The sequence below is a fragment of the Etheostoma spectabile genome, chromosome 8, assembly GCF_008692095.1.
Source record: "Etheostoma spectabile isolate EspeVRDwgs_2016 chromosome 8, UIUC_Espe_1.0, whole genome shotgun sequence".
Taxonomy (NCBI): domain Eukaryota; kingdom Metazoa; phylum Chordata; class Actinopteri; order Perciformes; family Percidae; genus Etheostoma; species Etheostoma spectabile.
The window spans coordinates 20,436,668-20,456,901 of record NC_045740.1 but is presented as its reverse complement, the minus strand read 5'-3'; the positions used below and the strand labels follow the sequence as shown (position 1 = coordinate 20,456,901).

Sequence of the window (20,234 nt, the reverse complement as noted above, 5' to 3'; positions counted from 1 at the left end):
ACGGGGACCACGCCTTCTGCTAACGTCACACGTGGACCGGAAACAGTAAGGTGGAATGCCGGAAATTCCTTTTGTTGACCATCGGATATTTGTTTTTCGGCATTTTTGAGTTCTGTTAATTCACTGTTTTTTCTATTCTTACTTAATGTGTTGAATTTTGGCGCGTTAACAACATATACAATTACATTACCCGTGTTAGACAAGAGGGTTTCATATAGACGTTGCATTATTGTCTTAATTGTAGTCGGGCCCGAGGTCGGGCTAATTTTTAGCCTAGCATCCAGTCCTGCTAGCTAGCGTTAGCTTGTGTTAGCTGTCAGTCTAGCTGGCTTAAAAGCCAGCCGTTCGCCCACTTAATAACTCATTAATAAGAACGGTAAAAACAAAAACTCAAAAACCATGGCAGTTGTCAACGAAGGTTCCCTTAAGAAAATGCTGAAGGTAAGTGTTGCGGCACTTGCTGGCCAACGGTAGCACGTTAGCACGTCAACGTTAGATAATGTTACCGATACCAAACAGGACACTCACGGTTAAGATTGGCAGGAATTGTAATGCTTCATAAACGGCCTGAAGCCCCTTCAAGTTTAGTACCGTAAACATTTGCTTTTGTCATAAAGGGTCACTAATGTGATACATAGATTTGAGAATCGGCGTACACATCGTTGTGTTAAACGTAGCATAGCCACCTAGCTAGCTAACATCAATAATATGTTAACTATAAACATGTTTTTAAGCCACCATTTCTAGTGGTGTGTATATATATATGGATGTTAAAATTTTGTTTGCCCAACTTTGATCCCACATACTACTGACCTGGTGTACATCAAAATATTTTTCGATGGTTGCTATCTTAATGAAGAAAAGAGTATTTGTAACTTATTAAGTATCAATGTTTGTTTTCAATGCTAAAATGAAGAATTTGTCGCTCAATCATAAACCATTAATCACATATTTTTTATTATATAAGTACAGGCTTATTGATAATTTAGTTCATAATTTAAGTTTGATTCACAAATTAAATAGAAGCGTTGTGTGTTCGTCCCAATTGAGTTTTTAGTTCGATGGTAAGCCTACAATTTTTTTGACAATCCAACCACACATTGTGCTTTCTAAGGACTATTTCTTTTGCCGGCAGACAGGAAGTAAACAACTGCAAACTGGGCTATACCAGAATTCCTCCCTTAGTAAATAATTTAGCTTATTAGTTGTGTCAGCTCTGTCTGAGAGGTATACCTGAGTATCAGCAATTATAAACTTGTTTTATTATAAACTTTTAATATACATACATGCCTTTTCCCCTCATCTTTCATCTTGTGTTGTCTAGCAATACAAATACAGAGATCTGACTGTTCGTGAGATAACCAATGTCATCTCCCAGTACAAGGACTTGAAGCCGCTTATGGATGCTTATGGTAAATTACATCATACTGATCTCCTTTATTTAACTGTCTGGTCCCCTGGTATGATTGTATGATGGTAAATATCCAAGTTACATGATATCTTCTATTTCAGTGTTTAATGATGGCTCCACAAGAGACCTGATGAGCTTAACAGGAACTGTCCCAGTGAGCTATAGAGGTAATACATGTTTACCTTGCTCTCTAAAGAACTATTACGATACACATTGTTCCTTTTTAGAATCTGAATGACTGGGCATAGAATGTTCAGTGTCATTTCCTGTTCAGTTTTGCATATTGGCTCACCTCTCTCTTGTGAGATCACGCTAGCGTGCTCTATTTATCCGGCACTTTTTAAAAACAAACTTGGCATCTGTAGGATCAAGTAAAGGAAATAACAAATGGGCAAATTCCTCGTTGTTTGAGTTGAGGTGAGAATCCACCTGAACCAAAACACATACAATTTCAGAACAAGAATGTGCATCTGAAAACAAACTATCTTGTAGAATGTAAGTCCATGTCCTTGATCTGCCAGATGTTCTGCTGTTCTGGCATCATGGATCCAATTACATTCAGGAAAAAGGAAAACATCGCAGAACATTTTATTGTGAGAGTCATGCCAAACCCAAAGTTTCTCAACTCTGGGATTGGGATTCCATTGTTGTCTTGCTTACTATCAAGACAATGTTGCAGAATATTTTTAGACTGTAAAATGTAAATGTGTTTGGCGCACAGTACATCATGATAGTGTACTTCATGTAGAGGTCCCTGTGGTTCTGAAAACAGAATACAGAAATAACAAAGGTTGTCAAGTGTAAATGGTGGAGTGATGAGAATGTTGAGACTTTAAAACATAATTTATAATCACATTATAACATAGTATGTGTTTCCTGTAGGCAATGTCTACAACATCCCAGTGTGTCTGTGGCTGCTGGACACATATCCCTACAACCCTCCCATATGTTTTGTCAAACCTACCAGTGCCATGATGATCAAAACTGGCAAGCACATCGATGCCAACGGCAAGATCTACCTGCCTTATCTACATGAGTGGAAGCATGTAAGTGTGAAGTCTTCAGTCAATATTTTTAATTATAGACTAGGAAAGGAAGTATTGATTGATTGATTGAAAATTAATTATAAATAAGCAATACAAACTCTTTGGGTAATGCTGTTATTGAAGATTTGAGGTTTCACTTCAGCAAATTTTGAAATCTATGGAGGTGGCCTCCAACATACAACACTATTTAAAGTACCTGTAAGTTAAACTGTAGTTCCCTGGAATAGTTTTATGTTTATGACTACCAGTCAGTCAGCACAAAATGGCGCGACCATGTGTGCCACAAAGCTACCTGTGGCTGTAGTAAAATATTTGAACAGTGGCTTGCCTGTTGATCTTTTAAAATAGCATTCTGCAAATGTGGTCTTGTTTAATAAAACATGCCCTTCACTGACTGTCTTACAGCCTCAGTCCGACCTGTATGGTCTGATTCAGGTGATGATTGTGGTTTTTGGAGAGGAGCCTCCTGTGTTTTCGCGCCCCACCACACAAGCCCCCTACCAAGCATTCCAAGCAGCTGGACCTCCTAACTGTGAGTGACATCAGTTTTTGTAAGCAGGGTAATCTAACTGGCCATGGCAAAGTGATATGCTGCTAATAGAAGTAGTTAGATAGTACACACCTCTCTATAAAATGAAAGGTGTTTTATCTATTTTGGGCAACCCCATTTATATCAGTGATGTTAGTCAAAATATTAGAAACTGAGTAAAAAAACAGTAATACTCATAATTATTAAGACTACAGCTTCCAAAATACCCATGAAGTAACAAAGAAAGGTAGAATGAGTTGCTTAAATTGCTTTAGATTTAGGCAGGTGTAGCTAGGAAAGTGCAGGGTGTGTTTAGTATATCCCAATAAATAGAATAAATAAAACCTGTTTTTTAATTGTATTTTTTTTAACATTTTGCACAAAACAAAATATTTGTGGGTCATACTCAGCTCCTCAAATTATTAGGAATAAAAAAACATTTTTAGATCTTGAACGTTGAAAACAATTGTGTGGTTTTGCTTTTAACGTTTTTCTATTTTGTATTTTAGAGCTCAAAGGTTAATATTGTAATGCATAAAACAACAGATTTAGCATAGCCATACATGATCCCTGTGTAAGTAATTGCTCTTCAATTAACGTAATCTTTTTTTTTTTCTTCTTTTTTTGCGATTAACTACATACCTACAGCAGTTTCTCATTGTAAAATCAATGATGTGTGGGATTATGTCAGGGAACATTTTCATACTGCGGCGATGGTTTAGCTAGTTTCACGTCCGAATGTTAGTAATCGTCTTCAAAATATATATCTCAGTGTAAGGTTTATATTATTTCTGATGTATATTGGTACATGTGCCCTATCATCACATCATGGTTTAAGTAATGCGTTTATCAAGCACTAGATGGAGCTCAGATACCACTACAGCACACCATGGAAAAATTAAAGGGAACGTGTTCTCATGAGAATGAAAGAGATAAAGAATATTTTCACTTGTATGTCCTCAGATCTGATTGTGTCACTATATCTCTCTACCTCAGCTTCCTATATGCCTGGCATGCCTGTGGTCTCACCCTATGGCCCAAATCCTAACCCAGGGTAAGATGTTTGTCAAGCAAATCTCAAACCTCTCCCCCAGCTAACTTGCATAAGCTATATCTCCCAAAAAACCTGTCCTGGCATGTTTATCTTTGGGGTTTGTACAGCAGTATATCACAAAGAAAGCCTTTTTATTAGTGAAACACTGTACACATGGTGTAGTTACAGGAATAGCTAAACGTTAAAGATCACTTTCTGAAATTTTGGAAAAAAACAAAGCTATTAGCTATTTTTTCACCATTTATTTATTTGCAGAGGCTACCCAGGATATCAATACCCAGGCGGCAACTCTTACCCAGCCACGGCTGGGCCTGCACACTACCCCACCCAGACTCCAGTTTCCACAGTGGGTATGTATTACATTTAGTCTCTCAGGTGCTTTTCTTTTTCTTTCTTATGGGTACCTTTAAAAGTTTAAAATTAGCACAGATTTTAAATGTTTTTACAAACTGCAGCAAAAGTACAGCAAGATACAGATGAATATGACCACTCAGAAACTGTGTCTCCACTTTTCCATTTACGTTTCACTTTTGTCTTAAAAGGTAACTACCACTTTTTTCAACCTGCAACCTGCACCCTTATTTCTTACTTTTTTCTGTCTAAGTGAGTAGGAACAATCTTTTACAATGGCCGATGACCGATGTCAAAAATTGTTATTCCTATCAGTCACTTAGACACAAAAACTAGTGCTGTCAAACGATTATAATGTCATAGTTAACTTGTGTTTAATCACAATAAATGGCACATTTTTATCTATTCTAAATGTCCCTTGATTTCGTTTTGCCCCATTATCTTTTCTCATTGTAATGCTCTTATCAACATGATACAATACTTTTAAAATGCTTTCTGAACCAAAAATATATACACAGTACAGGCCAAAAGTTTGGACACACCTTCTCATTCAATGCGTTTCCATTTTCATGACCATTTACATTGAAAATTATCACTGAAGGCATCAAAACTATGAATGAACACATGTGGAATTATGTACTTAACAAAAAAGTTTGAAATAACTGAAAACATGTCTTATATTCTAGTTTTTTAAAGTAGCCACTCTTTGCTGTTTTGATAGCGCTGCAAACCCTTGGTGTTCTCTCAATAAGCTTCATGGGGTAGTCACCTGAAATGGTTTTCACTTCAAAGGTGGGTCTGTCAGGGTTAATAAGTGGGATTTCTTGCCTTATTAATGGAGTTGGGACCATCAGTTGTGTTGTGCAGAAGTGAGGTTGATACACAGCCATCAGCCCTATTGGTCAACTGAGTTCATATTATGGCAACCGTGTTTACTCCAGCTGCTAGCGGTAGGTAGGTATGCTAACGTTACCTGCTGCTAAGTGTAGTGTTGACCAGCGTCCCGTGCAGCAATGTTTCAGTTCCCTCTAACATCCGTTTTTGGAGCATCGGAGAGAAGCGAAGGCATTTAAGTGGCACCTAAACAAGGCATCAAAATCCGCGTTGCTATTCGGTTTGGTAGATAACGGTTGTTAAGGCACTGGTACCGTATTAGCATTATATTATTAGTTTTTCTAACGTTACTAGTTGTTGCAACAGCATGTGAAAAAAACTACAAAGTTTGCTAGGCCAAAAAGAACATTAATCTTGCAATAAAAAATTGACACCGTTAAAATGGGTTTGTGTTAACGCCGTTAATAGTGCGTTTAACTGACAGCAACAAAAACATAGGAGAATAGGGTTCAGGTTGATAAAATGGTAGTTACCCTTTAATACTACAATCCAAAGATTCAATACTTAATTTCACTTCTGAAAAAACAATGTGTCCTCCTTTCCATGACTAGTTAACTCTGAATGAAGACACATGACCTTTTGACTCAAACTCTCTTGCCCTCTGCGACTTCAGTGGCGCGCTGAGCCGCCAGTGAAAGGTCGTTGGTGTAACTAGAGTGTGGAGCATTAAAGGCCAAAGGGTGGGATGGATCTGAAGGGAAAGGCACAGCCCCCCTCAAGCCATCACACCCTACACCTCCGGCTCAGTGCTATACTTAGGGTTGGAACAGTAACTCCGCACAAAGACAGACCTCTGATCAGAGGCTCCATCTGCTGCCCCACCATCGTTAAGCGGCGCGGCACTGAAAAGCTGGTCAAGGATCAGCATGCAGGAGGAGCTTTGACTGTCTCCTATATTTAGTTAAGGAAATAGAAATGGGTTTGCCTGTAGACTGCTCAGATCTCAGAGCTGAATCAACTCTGACATTTGGAGTGCTGACTCCAGACTGCACATTAGGTGGTCTTGACTAAAGACATCCATCGGTGCATGTACACTTACATAACCTGGTATTTGTCTTTTTTTTTAGGCTTTAGTTTGTGCATGGGTATTATTGACTGAAATGTCTGATATTAAAATTTACAAAGGTAGTGTTTACTGCTGGGATGTTCTTTTGGATTGCATTATTCCAGTGTACAGGGGTCTTCAGTATTTCCAGTAACTTAACATAAAATTGTTAAAATGGATCATTAAGGGCACCCGGATAGCTCAGTTGGTAGATTAGGCGCCCATATATAGAGGTTTACTCCTCAACGCAGTGGGCCCAGGTTCAACTCCGACCTGCAGTGCAGGGGCACTCTGACTCTTGTCATTTTGTATATTAGTCCAGGTATAACCTAAATGAATGAGCATTTTATATTTTTCTACTTCCGCACTGCTGTGATCCATTTATTTCTATGGTGAGAACTCAGGTTGTAACGGTACACAGAAGTCACAGTTCAATGCGAGTTTAGTACAGCTGTTAAAAAACGGTAGCATTTTGCCTACTGGCACTTTTTGGTAAACTATATCCATTATGAAAAATTATAAACATTTGTATCACTTTGGTATTACACTGTACAAACACTTTCCCAAAAGGCAACTGGTCACAATAGGCTTTACACTGAAAATCATATCTAATGCTATGAAACATTATATATCAAATAAAAAGTAAAACATGTACAGTTTCCCATTGGCTGTATGCCAATCTAAATGGCAGTTGCTTCTTTTATTCTGCTTTTGCGTCTAAAGGCTGCTTGGAAGCAGCAGGGACAAGAAGTTGGGTTAGGAATTGTTTTGTTGTTTTCCCAGTGATCGTCACATCTGGGTAATGCCATAGGATGTGCATTAGCATGTTGGATTGTTCACATTTACCCTACAGCGGCAGAGCAACGGCGACACACCGTAGCGGACTTTGGCGTTTCACATGCGCCCGCTATAGTGTGACTGACTCGCACTCCAATCCCCTTCTTGTGCTAACCTCAGCACCTGTTGCTGACAGCGTACCACTAAAATGTTTCTGGGCGGAGCTTGCGCTTGTGAAATTTGGTTCAGCATTACATGCATCAATCTACTGTGTATTCTGCACGCACCAAACCCCTCCGCAACATACAAATACACAAACTGTTACAGCCCTAGTGAAAACACAGAATTACATCTATCTGGATAAAAAAAAAAAGTGTACGTATGGATGTTCTGTGTGTTCCTTCTAAACTGGATTCATTTCACCAATATTTTTTAAGGCTGTTTTATGCTTCTGCGTCGAATCAACGGTGTACCCCCCTTTGAAATTAGCACTTTGCCAGCAGGCAGTACTTTGTGGGCAGTTGTGCTAAAATTTAGCTTGCTAACATAACATAAACTGGCTAGCAGACACCTCGCAAATAACCGTATTTTAATAAGACTTATTTTGTGGTTACAGTAACTAGGTCAATGGATTTTACAGTGTCTATTTCTTGATACTTTTTACAAAATCCAAGCAAGAAAAGACCAAACAAATAAGATTAATATTTTAGCACGACAGTCGTTGGGGTTTGAGTACAGTTTCAGTAGTGAGCGACACAGACACAGGCGACACCCCCTAGTGTTTTGGCAGTGAAATGCACCGCGCTGCAAAGCGGCCCTCACGTAGAACTCCGAAAGAGTCACAACACCGTAGGAGCGACGGCGTAGCTACGGCGTGGAGTTGTCACAGCCTTTACTCAACAAACTGATCCGCAAGGCCAGTGATGCTGTTGGGATGCAGCTGGACTCCTAAAAGACAGTGTCAGAGAGGATGATGCTGTCCAAAATACATTCCATCCTGCACAACTCCTCCCACCCACTCCACAAAACCCTGGTTAGTCTTAGGAGCACCTTCAGCGACAGACTCAGTCACCCACAATGCACCACGGAATGCCACAGGAGGACATTCCTGCCTGTGGCCATCAAACTATACAACTCCTCCGTCTGAGTGTTACACGCCTGTTTCTCACAGCAAATATTTCCACTTCTAATCTTAATATTCATGGACAGTTATGTACAATAACTTCTTTATCAGTAACATGTGCAATAGCCACCCTCACTGCTGCTACTTATATTCACCCTGTACTTATTAATGTTCACACTGCACTACAATAGAATTTATATAATCCAATGTCTAAAAAAACACAATTTTATCTTACTTTTTAACCTAATCTAACTTTACTTTAATGTTTTTATTTCTTACTGTAGCTATGTTACAGCTCTTACAGTCCTTAGACTAGAGCAACTGCAACTAAGCAATTTCCCTAAGGGGATCAATAAAGTATTCAGATTAAGATGGTCAGTTAATTCTTTGTCAACACACAGTATAGTAAGTCCAACACTAAAACCTTGTACCTTGTTCAGGGTAGACTATAGCATTTCTTTTAAAGTTATTTTCTGTTGTGTCTGTTCTCTGTCTCACATCACCTCTAACCCTTTTCCTCTTAAGGCCCAAGCAGAGATGGCACCATTGGCGAGGACACCATCCGCGCATCTCTGATCTCAGCTGTGAGCGACAAGCTTCGCTGGAGAATGAAGGAGGAGATGGACAGAGCTCAGGCGGAGCTGGACGCCCTGAAGCGAACGGAGGAGGACCTGAAGAAAGGACATCAGAAACTGGAGGAGATGGTCTCAAGGCTGGACCAGGAAGTGGTGAGAGATCCTCCACTTTTTTTCCTCTACGGTTTTGTTCCCTCTTATACTGCTTTTCTTTCTGTAATACCAAAAAATGATATGGTTGTAATTATTATGCTTCTACTAGTCCGAGGTTGACAGGAATATCGAGCTGCTGAAGAGAAAGGATGAGGAGCTGAGCGAGGCCCTGGAGAAGATGGAGAACCAATCAGAGAACAATGACATTGATGACGTCATCGTGCCCACAGCTCCGCTGTACAAACAGATCCTGAACCTATACGCTGAAGAAAATGCAATTGAGGACACTATCTTCTACCTGGGAGAGGCCCTCCGCAGGGGCGTCATAGACCTGGAGGTTTTTCTCAAGGTGAACACATCAACACAGCTACAGCTCCAGCTAGTGCATACCATGATGTCTGCTCAGCCTGCATAGTGAAAGCTGTTAGCAGAGCAGCAGCCTCAGTCTTCGGTCTTTGTCTACACAGGATGCGTTCAGACACGGTGTTGAGTGTAGTTCACCCGCTTTTTGGCAGCATTCAGGTCCCAACAACACACAATCCCAGTAATTCTGCTCTTAAAACCGAAGGAAATAGACTTGAAGCGTAGAGAATGTGCTTGGGGTTGCAGCACGGGGCAACTGTGAGGCATTGTGCAGCCTGTGTAGATGGTTATATATTAATTCAAATAGAAGCTTATTTATTCCGTGAGTGAGAACAAAAAACTTGGCTGAAACACCACCTGTGTAGATACTCCTTAAAGGTGCTGTAGGTAGGGTTGTGAAGATTCAGGACTTAGTCTGCAACTTCTCAGTCCCTACCCCCCTTTCTGCTAAAGCTCAAACGGTCTCCTAAGCCTGAGCAGTGATTGACACGCAGTTAGAGACCCCACTTACTTTAGAAGTCTTGCCTACTGCACCTTTTAAGAGAAACAGACCCACCAACACTTGAGTTCCCTGTTTAACCCTCAATAACTGGTATTATTTTTTTGTTACAGCATGTACGCCTTCTGTCCAGGAAGCAGTTCCAGCTCCGTGCCCTCATGCAGAAAGCCCGCAAGACTGCTGGCCTTAGTGACCTCTACTGACCCACCCTGACTACTTGGAAACCTTTATCTTCATATTTTCATGATCTCTCACTTTCCTCTTCCTCCTCTGTTTTATAACCTTTTTAATGTCCTCTTGTAGCTGACCTTTTTTTTTTTTTTTTGAATCTCTAAACAATTGTTATTGTAAGACAGACATCTGTACAACAACAATTGAGAACAATTACAAATGCAACATTTATGAAATACTGGATTGTCCGATGTGGCCACAGTTCTCGTAGGACATCATTTGTATTTTGAACTGACCAAAAATGTCTTTGAGATCATTATGCATTAACAGCCATAACCCATGTGCAAGACACGACACATTACTTTTGTGCGCCATTATTAAGTAAAAACCATTTCAACTACATTGTGAACCAGGTACTGCTGTTGACACAAGAACATGCTTAACACACACATGCCATATTGGTAAAAGTGACCTGAGAGCCTGTTTTGTGTTTGCCCCTGAGTGTTTGTGGTGTAGCTGGGTTGGCGTACAGTGAGTAAATGTGTTGACCTGTATGTGTTGCACAACCCCTTTTGCCAGACAAAGTCATTTGGCTAGTAAGCACAAATTGTTAGGGGCTAGTCAATGGGGGCTTTGTAGAAAGCCCCCATTTGTCTACTCTCTTCATAATAAAAAGGTTTGGCTCTGATATAAATACCCAGGCCAACATTTCTGGAAGGGGAGGCGGGGTGGGGTTGAGCCTCAGGATTTAATGCTGTATGAGGTCTGGGTCATGTTCAGGAGTCATGGAGTCAAAGAGATCACCTTTCAAGTAGAGGTGATGATGGATATGAACTGAGTTTCTTCACTTTTGTTGGAGTCTTTTAATGGGCTACAGTTTTGAGCTGCCCTGCCACTTGACCTAACTATTATATCTGTTTCCTGTTACCCTGAGTCTCTGGACAAGGTGGTGGGTGAAGTTCTTTGTGTCAGCTGCTCAGGTCTGCCCTCCAGTCTGGATGCATTAACCTCTCAATCATGTACAGTGGTTGTTTCTGTTTAAAGTGGATGACGGTCTTGACATACTTTATTCTAAGGTATTACAAAGAAACATTTGTATTTTCTATACTTTTCTGTTTTCCTTGTGCTGTCCACTTATTCCCAGTCCAGCAAAGAGGTTTAGGTTTCAGTAAACATGAGGAAAAAGTTGTGAATAAATCTGGGGGGGTGGGGATGAAACATATTGTACTAATCAAAAAGTTAACTTATGTAAAGTTTGCAAACAGGTCTCATTTAAATTAGCCTTTTACTAAATGCACTTTGAATTGTATGATAGAATATCTGCTGTTATGTTTTTCTTGTTTCCAATTCAACCGTAGATCACCTGTTCTTTCATATCTGTAGATTTATGTAAATCAAGTACAAATAAAAGACATCAGATTTAATGATACATCTCTCTGTAATCATTTCATTGATCAATATTTCACTTTGTTAGGTTGGTTATTAATCACAGCAAAGTGGCATTTAATAGTGTTTGGACACTAACCTATTGCACTGAGACTGCAGAAGGTACTTACTGTTTATGAACTAGTTGTAATTAACAGTATTTTAAAATCCACTGGTTAGTTCTTACTGCTCAAACAGTCTAAGCCTTCTTAAAGTACTGTTGGATTTACTAATTTCTCAGCAGGTGTAGCAGTATGTTCACAAGAAGCTTGAGACTGCATTATGATTTTCTCCTGTATAAAAACCTCTAATCTGTCTCATGATTTGACCTACATACCTTTTTCACGGCAGACGGTTTGACATGTCATAGTAGGAAAAGCACAAGTGTTTTCCAAATCATTAATGATGGCTGCATTCCACTTAGAGGAGAGGCGCTGGTATTGTGCATGCTGACACACTGAAGCAACTTACTGGGACTGTTGATGGAATTGAGCCATCATTAAGGTTATTAATTTCAGCCGTGCTTTTCTTACTATGACGAGTCACAATGTATGCTGTGAAAAGAAAAAAAAAAAAGTCTATGGCTGTGTACAGCGAGTGGCTGAGTCAGCTGCTCTGTAAACATTCAAACTGCCTAAAACTAGTATTGATGACCAACGCAGGAAGAAAAAAGGACAGACTTGTATCATCATGGCAGATTTATTCAGCATCACAGCAAATAAAAATCCATATCCAGCTGCCATGACAGGTACAGTTTTTGAGTGAGTCGGGTGACTAATCGACCATATATAAGGTTGTAATATTAATACATAAATAGATTTTAATGGTTTCAACAGTTATACATAATACTATAATTTCTCTTGATGTCTTTTTCTCCAGAGTTAGTTGGAGTAGAATAAATACAAAACTTTTTGGAGGTATTTAGGGTGTGCAAACAAACCGCTAAGATTATTAGCTTCTGTTATGATTCATAACCTGGCCCTAGATCATGATTGTAGCTGACTATTTCCCACTGGTTCTCTGTTATCTCTTTGCTGAGTTAAAGTATACACAATCACTTTGTTGTCAACCCCTTTTAATTCTCTCAGGTTTTTCCTGGCAGTGCACTTGAGGTTAGGAGTGTTGATGATGGCTTCAATGCCAACCAGTACACGTCGCTTTGCTTTTCTCAAATGATAAGGTACTTTGGTATCACAGGATATTGTCCCAGTGACATATGCAGCCGAGTTATTATGACTGTAGGTGGATAGGAAGCCCTGCTCATAGGGGCCGGAATGTCTCCATTATACTCCAAATGGAAAATAAACAGATTACCAAGCGGAAAAAAAACCACACAACAATCACAGAATACAAAGTACAAACAACAATCAACAAGTGTACTGCAGAAGCAGCAACACTGCACAGTAACATACAGTACATAGAATGTATCCACCTTATTTTTCTTGTGTAGACAAGACAACAAATAGATAAACTAGCTCCAACACACTGGCTGAGCTCAAAGGCTTACAGGGGTGAGTGGGGGCAAAGGAAAGTGACACCAATGTGTGAATATCTGAAGTGCCATGGGGGACACACAGGAGAAGGGAGTCGACCACACTGTCGAGTGTGGTTTGAGAGTGTACGGGAGAACTCAGAGGAGCGCTCTTCACAGGGTGAGCTCCTTCTGTACGCCCCACAGGGTCTCAGCGCTCTTCACCAGCTGCTTCTCTTCGTCAGGCTTCAGGGTCATGTGAATCACGTCGGTCAGGCCGCTGTTGCCCAGGACACAAGGGACGCTCAGGAAGACCTCATCCTTCACGCCATGCATGCCCTGTAAGAGGAAGGCAGCAACGCAAGGTCAGGGGGTTGTGGGTCATTTCAAAATACATTTGAAGAATGTACAGTATGTTTGTGTGCAGTAATCAATGCAATTAATTTCATCATGTAGGATCTGCCAAACAGTATGGCTTGCTTCCAATTTCCTCACCTGGACCAGCGTGGACACAGGGTGCACTTTGTGCAGGTTCTTGATGATGCTTTCCACCAGGTCAGCCACAGACATACCGATGGCCCAGGAAGTGTAGCCCTTCAGCTTGATAACCTCATAGGCACTGCAGTAAACACACAAATTAAAAAGCGAGAACAGCAGGTGAAGAACAACATAACTGAAGCAAACATAACGTTCAGTATTCTTTGGCATTTCGGACGGTGTTTGCTCCCACTTTGTCATTTCCCCCTCATCCCATCTTCTTCCCAAACTGTTTTCATGCTGAGAATTCAGCTGCTTCTCCCCACGAGAGAAGCACAAAATGGATTTGACACTCGTATGTTCAGTCTAATCTAATGCGGTCTTGAAGGGGACGTTTATAATGGACACTCCTCAGCCTCTGCTGTAGTAAGATTGATGTGTGTGTGTGTGTGTGTGTGTGTGTGTGTACGCAGAATGGCAAATAAATCTTGCCCATGTAAGTTCGCTGACTGAACTTGATGATCAAGGTAGTGCACCATAAACTCAATTTGGATTTGTACAGTTGGGGAAGTATGGCGTCACAATAACTCGAAGAGAAACATGAACAAGCCCACGACGTTTCCTTTGTCAAAACATAAAAAAACAATGTCTCTGTTGAGACATCCCTTGTTTCTGTCTTTTATTTAATACCTTAAACCCTTGCACATATCTCTGATAAATCAACTATTGTGTTGCATATGGGTGACCTCCCTAGGTGTTGAGAGATGGTGAGGGCTGATAGCGTACCAATATTTCACCATCTCAGTTTAGAGGGCAAACTGTTGCATCACTTAACTTTCAAAGTAATGACACAACTTCACGTTACAAAATACAACATCCGGCACAGGTAACAAAAATAGCAATGCTGACTAGTCAACATGGATAGGTCATTTAAAGTTTAGAATGGAGGGTAAACCTGTCTTTGATTAGGGTTTAAGGGGGATTCCTGAATGCAAACCGGGTATTATGTTCCAGGGAGCAGCTTTAGTGTTTGTGCTGGCTGCCAGGCCCCAGTGAGCCCTCGACACAGTAGCGTACTGTGTACCCGCCTCGGCTTGCCTGTTGGCCCGAAGCCCGGATCAAATTCCTAACCACGGCTAGTCAGCTCTACTGGATTCAAGTTTGCCTGTTGGCATTAGTGTGTCCTTTTGTTTCCAGGCCCGGTACTGTAAGCCATGACAACCCTAATTGTCTGTTTCAATGAGACATAATATGGATGGCTTCCACCTCAGTGCTAGACAGATTTCCTGGGCACAGGGCCGATTGCTTTGCAGAATAAAAATCAATTAGCGTGAGAGAAAATGTGGTTTGTAGGGTACTTCTTTCTTCAGCTTATTGGTGCATTACTGAAAGTAAAAGACATGTGTGCTCACCCATCAACCACCAGCTTATGAACAGCCTTCCAGTTCTCACTGTCACCCTCGGACCCCATCTGTGGGTTGAGGCCCTGCAGAGAAACTCCAGCAACATTCACCCCGCTCCACACAGGCACTACGACAAACAGACATGGGGATTATTAGTTTACCGGGACTACAAATTCCACACAAAAAAAAAAAAAAAAAAAAAAAAAAAAAAAAAAAATCAGATTTGAGAATTTGTTTTTAGTCAGAGCTGCATACCACTGGAGTCTCCGTGCTCTCCGATGATCCAGCCGTGGCAGCTGGAAGGATGGAGGTGGAGTTTCTCTCCCATGAGGTGGCGGAAACGGGCCGAGTCCAGGTTGGTGCCAGAGCCGATGACGCGGTGACGGGGGAAACCGCTCAGCTTCCAGGCCACGTAGGTCAGGATGTCCACTAGGTAAACGGGACAACTCTCAATCATTTGTCACCATTTCAAGCCTCACGCCACACCTTCCTCTCATTTCCCTCCTCGCTTGCTAAAATCACATCCCCCGTCTGTCTAACCTGGGTTGGAAACCACCATCAGGATGCAGTTGGGGCTGTACTTGACGATGTTCGGGATGATGAACTTGAAGATGTTGACGTTGCGCTGCACCAGGTTAAGACGGCTCTCGCCCTCCTGCTGGCGGGCACCGGCTGTCACCACCACCACCTTGGAGTTGGCGGTCACACTGTAGTCTGACAAGATGACAAAAAAAGGAGAGGTGTTCTGATGGAGCTACAGAATAACCGTTTCAGTAAGTGACAAACCACAATAAAACCAATTTCTTCGAGAGACAAAAAAAAGGTTGTAGTCATTTTGTTGCATTCTCACCTTTGTCGGCCACAATCTTGTGCGTCTTGAGGAAGAGGGATCCGTGCTGCAGGTCCATGACCTCACCCTTCAACTTGTCCTCCATCACATCAACCAGGGCCAGCTCATCACACAAGTCCTGATCATATACATACAACAAGTCATTCACTTTGCACTATATACAGTGAATCTTCTATTACATGGATAAAGCTACAGTGAGGCTTACTCAAAGGGCTGAACTCTGTTATAACCAGGTACATCCATCATCTCAGCCTTGATTGTTCGGCAGCATTGTTAGTTTTTAAGACCCGTGACCTGGTTTCTCTTAGCCCCAGTTGTTCCTCAGCTGGCACAGATCCAGCCAACTTCTTGTGAATGGAACCCGAACAATGCAAGGGAAATGCAACGCTTCCTGTCCAGGTTTGTATAATAAGATCACATACTGATTTTCATTTCTACCAAGCTTCTTCTTCTTACATACGCATTCATCTATGAACATACTTGTTTCTGAAGTGTATCCAAGTTTGTACTTTTCAAGGGCTTCTCTTACGCACCTTATCCCACCCATGAGTTCACTTTTGTACTACGTAAGGTAATAACTAGCACTGATTTACTCTTTGACCTTAGCCTGGAAATCCAGACCCAAACCCAAAAGATTAAGGGTCTGGCATAGAGTATTGAAAGTCGCTAATTGAGGGGCAGCACTACACTTACATTGGAAAATCTCACTGCACGCAATTAGATAACACTACAACCAATCACAACACACGGTGACGTATCCAGAGCCCCATACGCATAGCAACCAGCGGAACTAACTGGTAGATTAAACTCATCATCCATTTAGCTCGCCTATGACCCGCCTACATCAGATACACCGCTGCGATTGGTCCAGCTCGGCTACAAGGGTATAGCTAATGAGCAGCATTACTCTATGCCAGAGTAACTCGCTGAGCAAATTCAAATTGTATTCTTGAGAACTTTGACCTGTCATTCTATCTACTTTCTCTTTGCTCATTTCAAAAGCGCTTTAGTGATGCACACAAAACCACACGCACACACATTCCTCAAGCGCTCACTCTTCACACCTTCTCTTTTTCTGTCTCACCTTGAGCAGGATGCTGATGGCAGAGGCCATGCCGACCATGCCGACACCCACCACCGTCACCTTGTTCCTGCTGCCAACAGGCTCCTCCTTCATCACATGGCTGATCAGCTTCTCCTTGGTGGACATCTGTGGACAGTAAAGAGGTTTTAGGAAAAAAGTAGGCAAGCATGTAAATAAGCGTATACAAGGTGAAGGAGGGAGGGTGAGGGTGGAAACAGAGAGGCAGTAAAGTAGTGCTGCATGTATGTGACAGTTTAAATGCATTGTTACCAATAGGCCCACACCAGGGCATTCGTAACTGCTCTCTCATCTGACAATGACTGAGTCAAACTTGGATTTCCCTTTTTTTTTCTTAAACCACAGTTACAGAATTGAAAGTTTGCCCTTTTCACAACCCCAATAACATGACCTCAAACAACCACAAGTTACACACTCATAAATCTTCCACTCTTGTCTCACATTTACTTCCATAGCATGGTTTCCACACAGTAGATTTACAGCGCCACTCTGGGTCTCTATAGCAACCACTGCCTGGAAAGGTACTGCAGCCGGTCTTGTGCAGTAGTAAACCTTCCCCAACTGACGTCACTCACACTCTACTATTCATTTCCTGGTTGGCCAGGCACGGCTGAGTGCTCACGCTTGCAGGCGTTTACATCATCAGCATGACTAGCGTGGTTCTGTGATGTGGCGACATGCACGTAGTGGAGTTTGACAGGATTAATACATTACGTAATGTATACACATTATTAATGTGTATACATTAATACACAGTGGGCGGCTGTGGCTCAGTGGTAGAGCGGTTGCCTGCCAATCGGAAGGTTGGTGGTTCGATCCCCGCCCCTGCAGTCATTGTCGAAGTGTCCTTGGGCAAGACACTGAACCCCGAGTTGCCCCCGGTGCTGCGCATCGGAGTGTGTATGTGTGTGAATGTTTATCTGATGAGCAGGTGGCACCTTGTACGGCAGCCCCGGCCACAGTGTATGAATGTGTGTGAATGGTGAATGTTTCCTGTAGATGTAAAAGCGCTTTGAGCAGTTGTTAAGACTGGAAAAGCGCTATATAAATACAGCACATTTACATTCTTTGAGAGGATACTTAAGTCCTCTCCATGGTGAGTTTGTCCCACTTACCATATCCTACTATTGTGTACAGTCAAAATCCTCTCATCCAATTATCTCTCACTCAGAGGTGAGCTGAAAGCGTAATACATACCAGGACCTGACCCTGAGGTTTGCACTTTACGAGAGGACCCGTTGTTAACTTCCAGTGATAGATTGGCCCATTGTACACGTTTAATACCGTCCAGAGTTCCTTTCTTTAATGTTAAAATGGGCTGTACAAACCAGCCAAATTACTACTGTAGCATGACTGAATGAGGATTACAACAAGGATTATTAGTAAGTGAAAGAACGTAATGCGATATAGTTGGAAAGACAGAGGGAGATAGATGCTTTGTGTCAAGCTTTGGATTAATGTACATTTCTGGGATTTAAAATAAGTAGCTGGTACACAAAACAACACAACTAAATCTGCTTTACGCATGCTTGCGTTATCATATTTTTCTGTACATTATGACATTTACTTAATTTGATCAGTGGGTATTTACTGAGCTCTGACTGGGTGTCAGGTATCATGGCTGAGGGTCAGCATCCACTCGTTCACATCTTGTTTATCTACTCGTGAATTTCATGTCATTATACAAAACGTTGGTTATTTCCCTTTATGTGCTGGAGTTATTTCATCAGCAGAAGAAAAAAAAAAAAAATAGATTACATTTCACTGTGCAGTCATAGAATGTAGTCAGACAGACTGTAGCTGGCAACAGGCTGAAACTGAAAAACACTCACAACACAGTGCCAAGTATGGCATTAGTTTGAGTAATCAGAGATTTTAAGAACGCAAATTGTTATGGTAGATTAATATTTTTGAATACTTTACTTAACCCTCGCGTTATCTTCACTTTGGGGACCCTCTCGTATCCCTTGGGTCAAATTGACCCGTGACTTATGTGGAGTTTTAAAAAAAAAAAATACTGAAATAAAATTTTACTTTAAACAAACATTGTCTTTATCTCAATTTCAAACAATTGAGATAACATATATGTTTAGGGAATGCAATCAGTTTCTACTAGAACACAATTAAAAATGGAAGTGTGGTTCGTTTTTTGTCATAAGGTTATAATTCACGTTAAAAACCCCCAAAGTGATCATTATTATTGTCATAGCCAGAATAATTTTCTGAATTGAGTCAGGAATACATGTTAATCATAAAAAAAAAAAAATAGGGTAAGGCCACAGATTTTAAATGTAGAAAAAAAATAAAAATAATAAATATTTTTGTACCATTTCTTCTTCTTGTAAAAAAGTTGGGGTCAAGTTGACAAGAATACCATACAAGGGTCAAGCATAAAAGTGAAAGGCATGCATCTGTGACGACCAACATATCTGCAGCACCAACATACTCTCCCTAAGATCTGCTTCCCAATGGGCCAGCATGGGAATGCAGTGCATTTCCTGTGCCAGGTCATTAATGGCCACGACTGCTGTGATGGTGGATGGTTGTCAGCAGCTGGGGGCATCCGACCGCTTACACCAACCATCTGATGCAACGATCGTTACATCACAGTACCGATTTGAGCCACCTGCATTGCATTATCATAATGGTACATTTCCTATATTGTAGGACAGTGGCCTAGGAGCCACTGTCACAAAGGGTAAAGGGTAACATGCTCTCTTCCATACATCCATGGTCAAAAACTGGAGTTGATGCCAGCTCCATTCATAACCAGACACTACTGACTTTAGCGACACTCCCCTTTCCCTATCCTTTGAAAAAGCGCATCAGGTTGCTAAAGACAGAACATTAACAGTCTCTGGTCCCCCCCTTTAATCAACGTACCAGCAATGTCTCAAATAAAGAGATACTTTCCTGATAAACCTGAATGTGTAATATTTTAGTCAGAGTATTTTTACCTTTATGCTTCAGTTAAACAGCCGGAAACACGAGCTGGAGTGTCTGCTCCTCCTGATTGCAGCTTTTCCGCAGAAGTAGTGCTGCGATAGGGATGTCTCGCGGTATTTAAAGACAGCCCCCCTCCGTCGACGTTACGTGCGTAGGCTACATGATAATGAGCTCGGGTGGGGGGGGTCTGGTCTGTGACTGTGGTCGCGGTGCATGCCGGATGTCACGTCCGAGGCAGGATGGATGATGCGGTAGTAGTGAGTGTTCCAGAACCGTCCACCCTATAACCATGGTGTGCATCATCCTATCTATGCTTGTTTGTAATACTTCGAGGTAGCATGTTATGTTATTGTAATGCGACACTTTTATTTGTTCCGTTAAATGTCCTGGAACTGCTGTGTGGTTTATAAACGTGTCAGCTTAATTAAAAATGAGGTTACAAATCATTACTAGGCCTACTGACAGCGAAAAACAGGTCTGTGACTTAGCAAAGACGTAGTTTAAGAATTTCTCACTAAATATTCGTAGTAAGTGTCCCCAGAAGCCTGTTTCCCTAGCTATCTCTTCTG

The 20,234-nt window shown here is 41.4% G+C and overlaps 2 protein-coding genes across 2 annotated transcripts; one reads left to right on the top strand and one right to left on the bottom strand.

Annotated features, from left to right (window-relative positions):
* Nucleotides 1-25: 25 nt before the first annotated feature.
* Nucleotides 26-11,415, top strand: tsg101a (tumor susceptibility 101a). The gene is made up of 10 exons (XM_032523869.1): nucleotides 26-441; nucleotides 1,325-1,412; nucleotides 1,513-1,578; nucleotides 2,294-2,457; nucleotides 2,863-2,989; nucleotides 3,983-4,040; nucleotides 4,296-4,390; nucleotides 8,756-8,958; nucleotides 9,068-9,307; nucleotides 9,934-11,415. Exons 1-10 carry the CDS (start codon nucleotides 400-402, stop codon nucleotides 10,021-10,023), a joined length of 1,173 nt encoding a protein of 390 aa, XP_032379760.1. The 5' UTR covers nucleotides 26-399; the 3' UTR covers nucleotides 10,024-11,415.
* A 681-nt stretch (nucleotides 11,416-12,096) lies between these two features.
* On the bottom strand, nucleotides 12,097-19,951 carry ldha (lactate dehydrogenase A4). Its single transcript, XM_032523885.1, has 8 exons — nucleotides 19,677-19,951; nucleotides 16,702-16,827; nucleotides 15,618-15,735; nucleotides 15,308-15,481; nucleotides 15,023-15,196; nucleotides 14,777-14,894; nucleotides 13,383-13,506; nucleotides 12,097-13,226 (listed from the first exon to the last, which is right to left on the bottom strand). Exons 2-8 carry the CDS (start codon nucleotides 16,825-16,827, stop codon nucleotides 13,062-13,064), a joined length of 999 nt encoding a protein of 332 aa, XP_032379776.1. The 5' UTR covers nucleotides 19,677-19,951; the 3' UTR covers nucleotides 12,097-13,061.
* Nucleotides 19,952-20,234: the final 283 nt, after the last annotated feature.

Excerpts from the sequence above, each read along its gene's own strand:
- tsg101a (XM_032523869.1), top strand. The coding sequence starts at position 400 with ATGGCAGTTGTCAACGAAGGTTCCCTTAAGAAAATGCTGAAG. Across the intron at positions 1,579-2,293 it reads TGTCCCAGTGAGCTATAGAG|GCAATGTCTACAACATCCCA; the intron begins GTAATACATGTT and ends TGTTTCCTGTAG. Across the intron at positions 2,990-3,982 it reads AGCAGCTGGACCTCCTAACT|CTTCCTATATGCCTGGCATG; the intron begins GTGAGTGACATC and ends TCTCTACCTCAG.
- ldha (XM_032523885.1), bottom strand. The coding sequence starts at position 16,827 with ATGTCCACCAAGGAGAAGCTGATCAGCCATGTGATGAAGGAGGAGCCT. Across the intron at positions 15,482-15,617 it reads CAAGATTGTGGCCGACAAAG|ACTACAGTGTGACCGCCAAC; the intron begins GTGAGAATGCAA and ends TCATCTTGTCAG. Across the intron at positions 13,227-13,382 it reads CTGTGTCCACGCTGGTCCAG|GGCATGCATGGCGTGAAGGA; the intron begins GTGAGGAAATTG and ends TTCCTCTTACAG.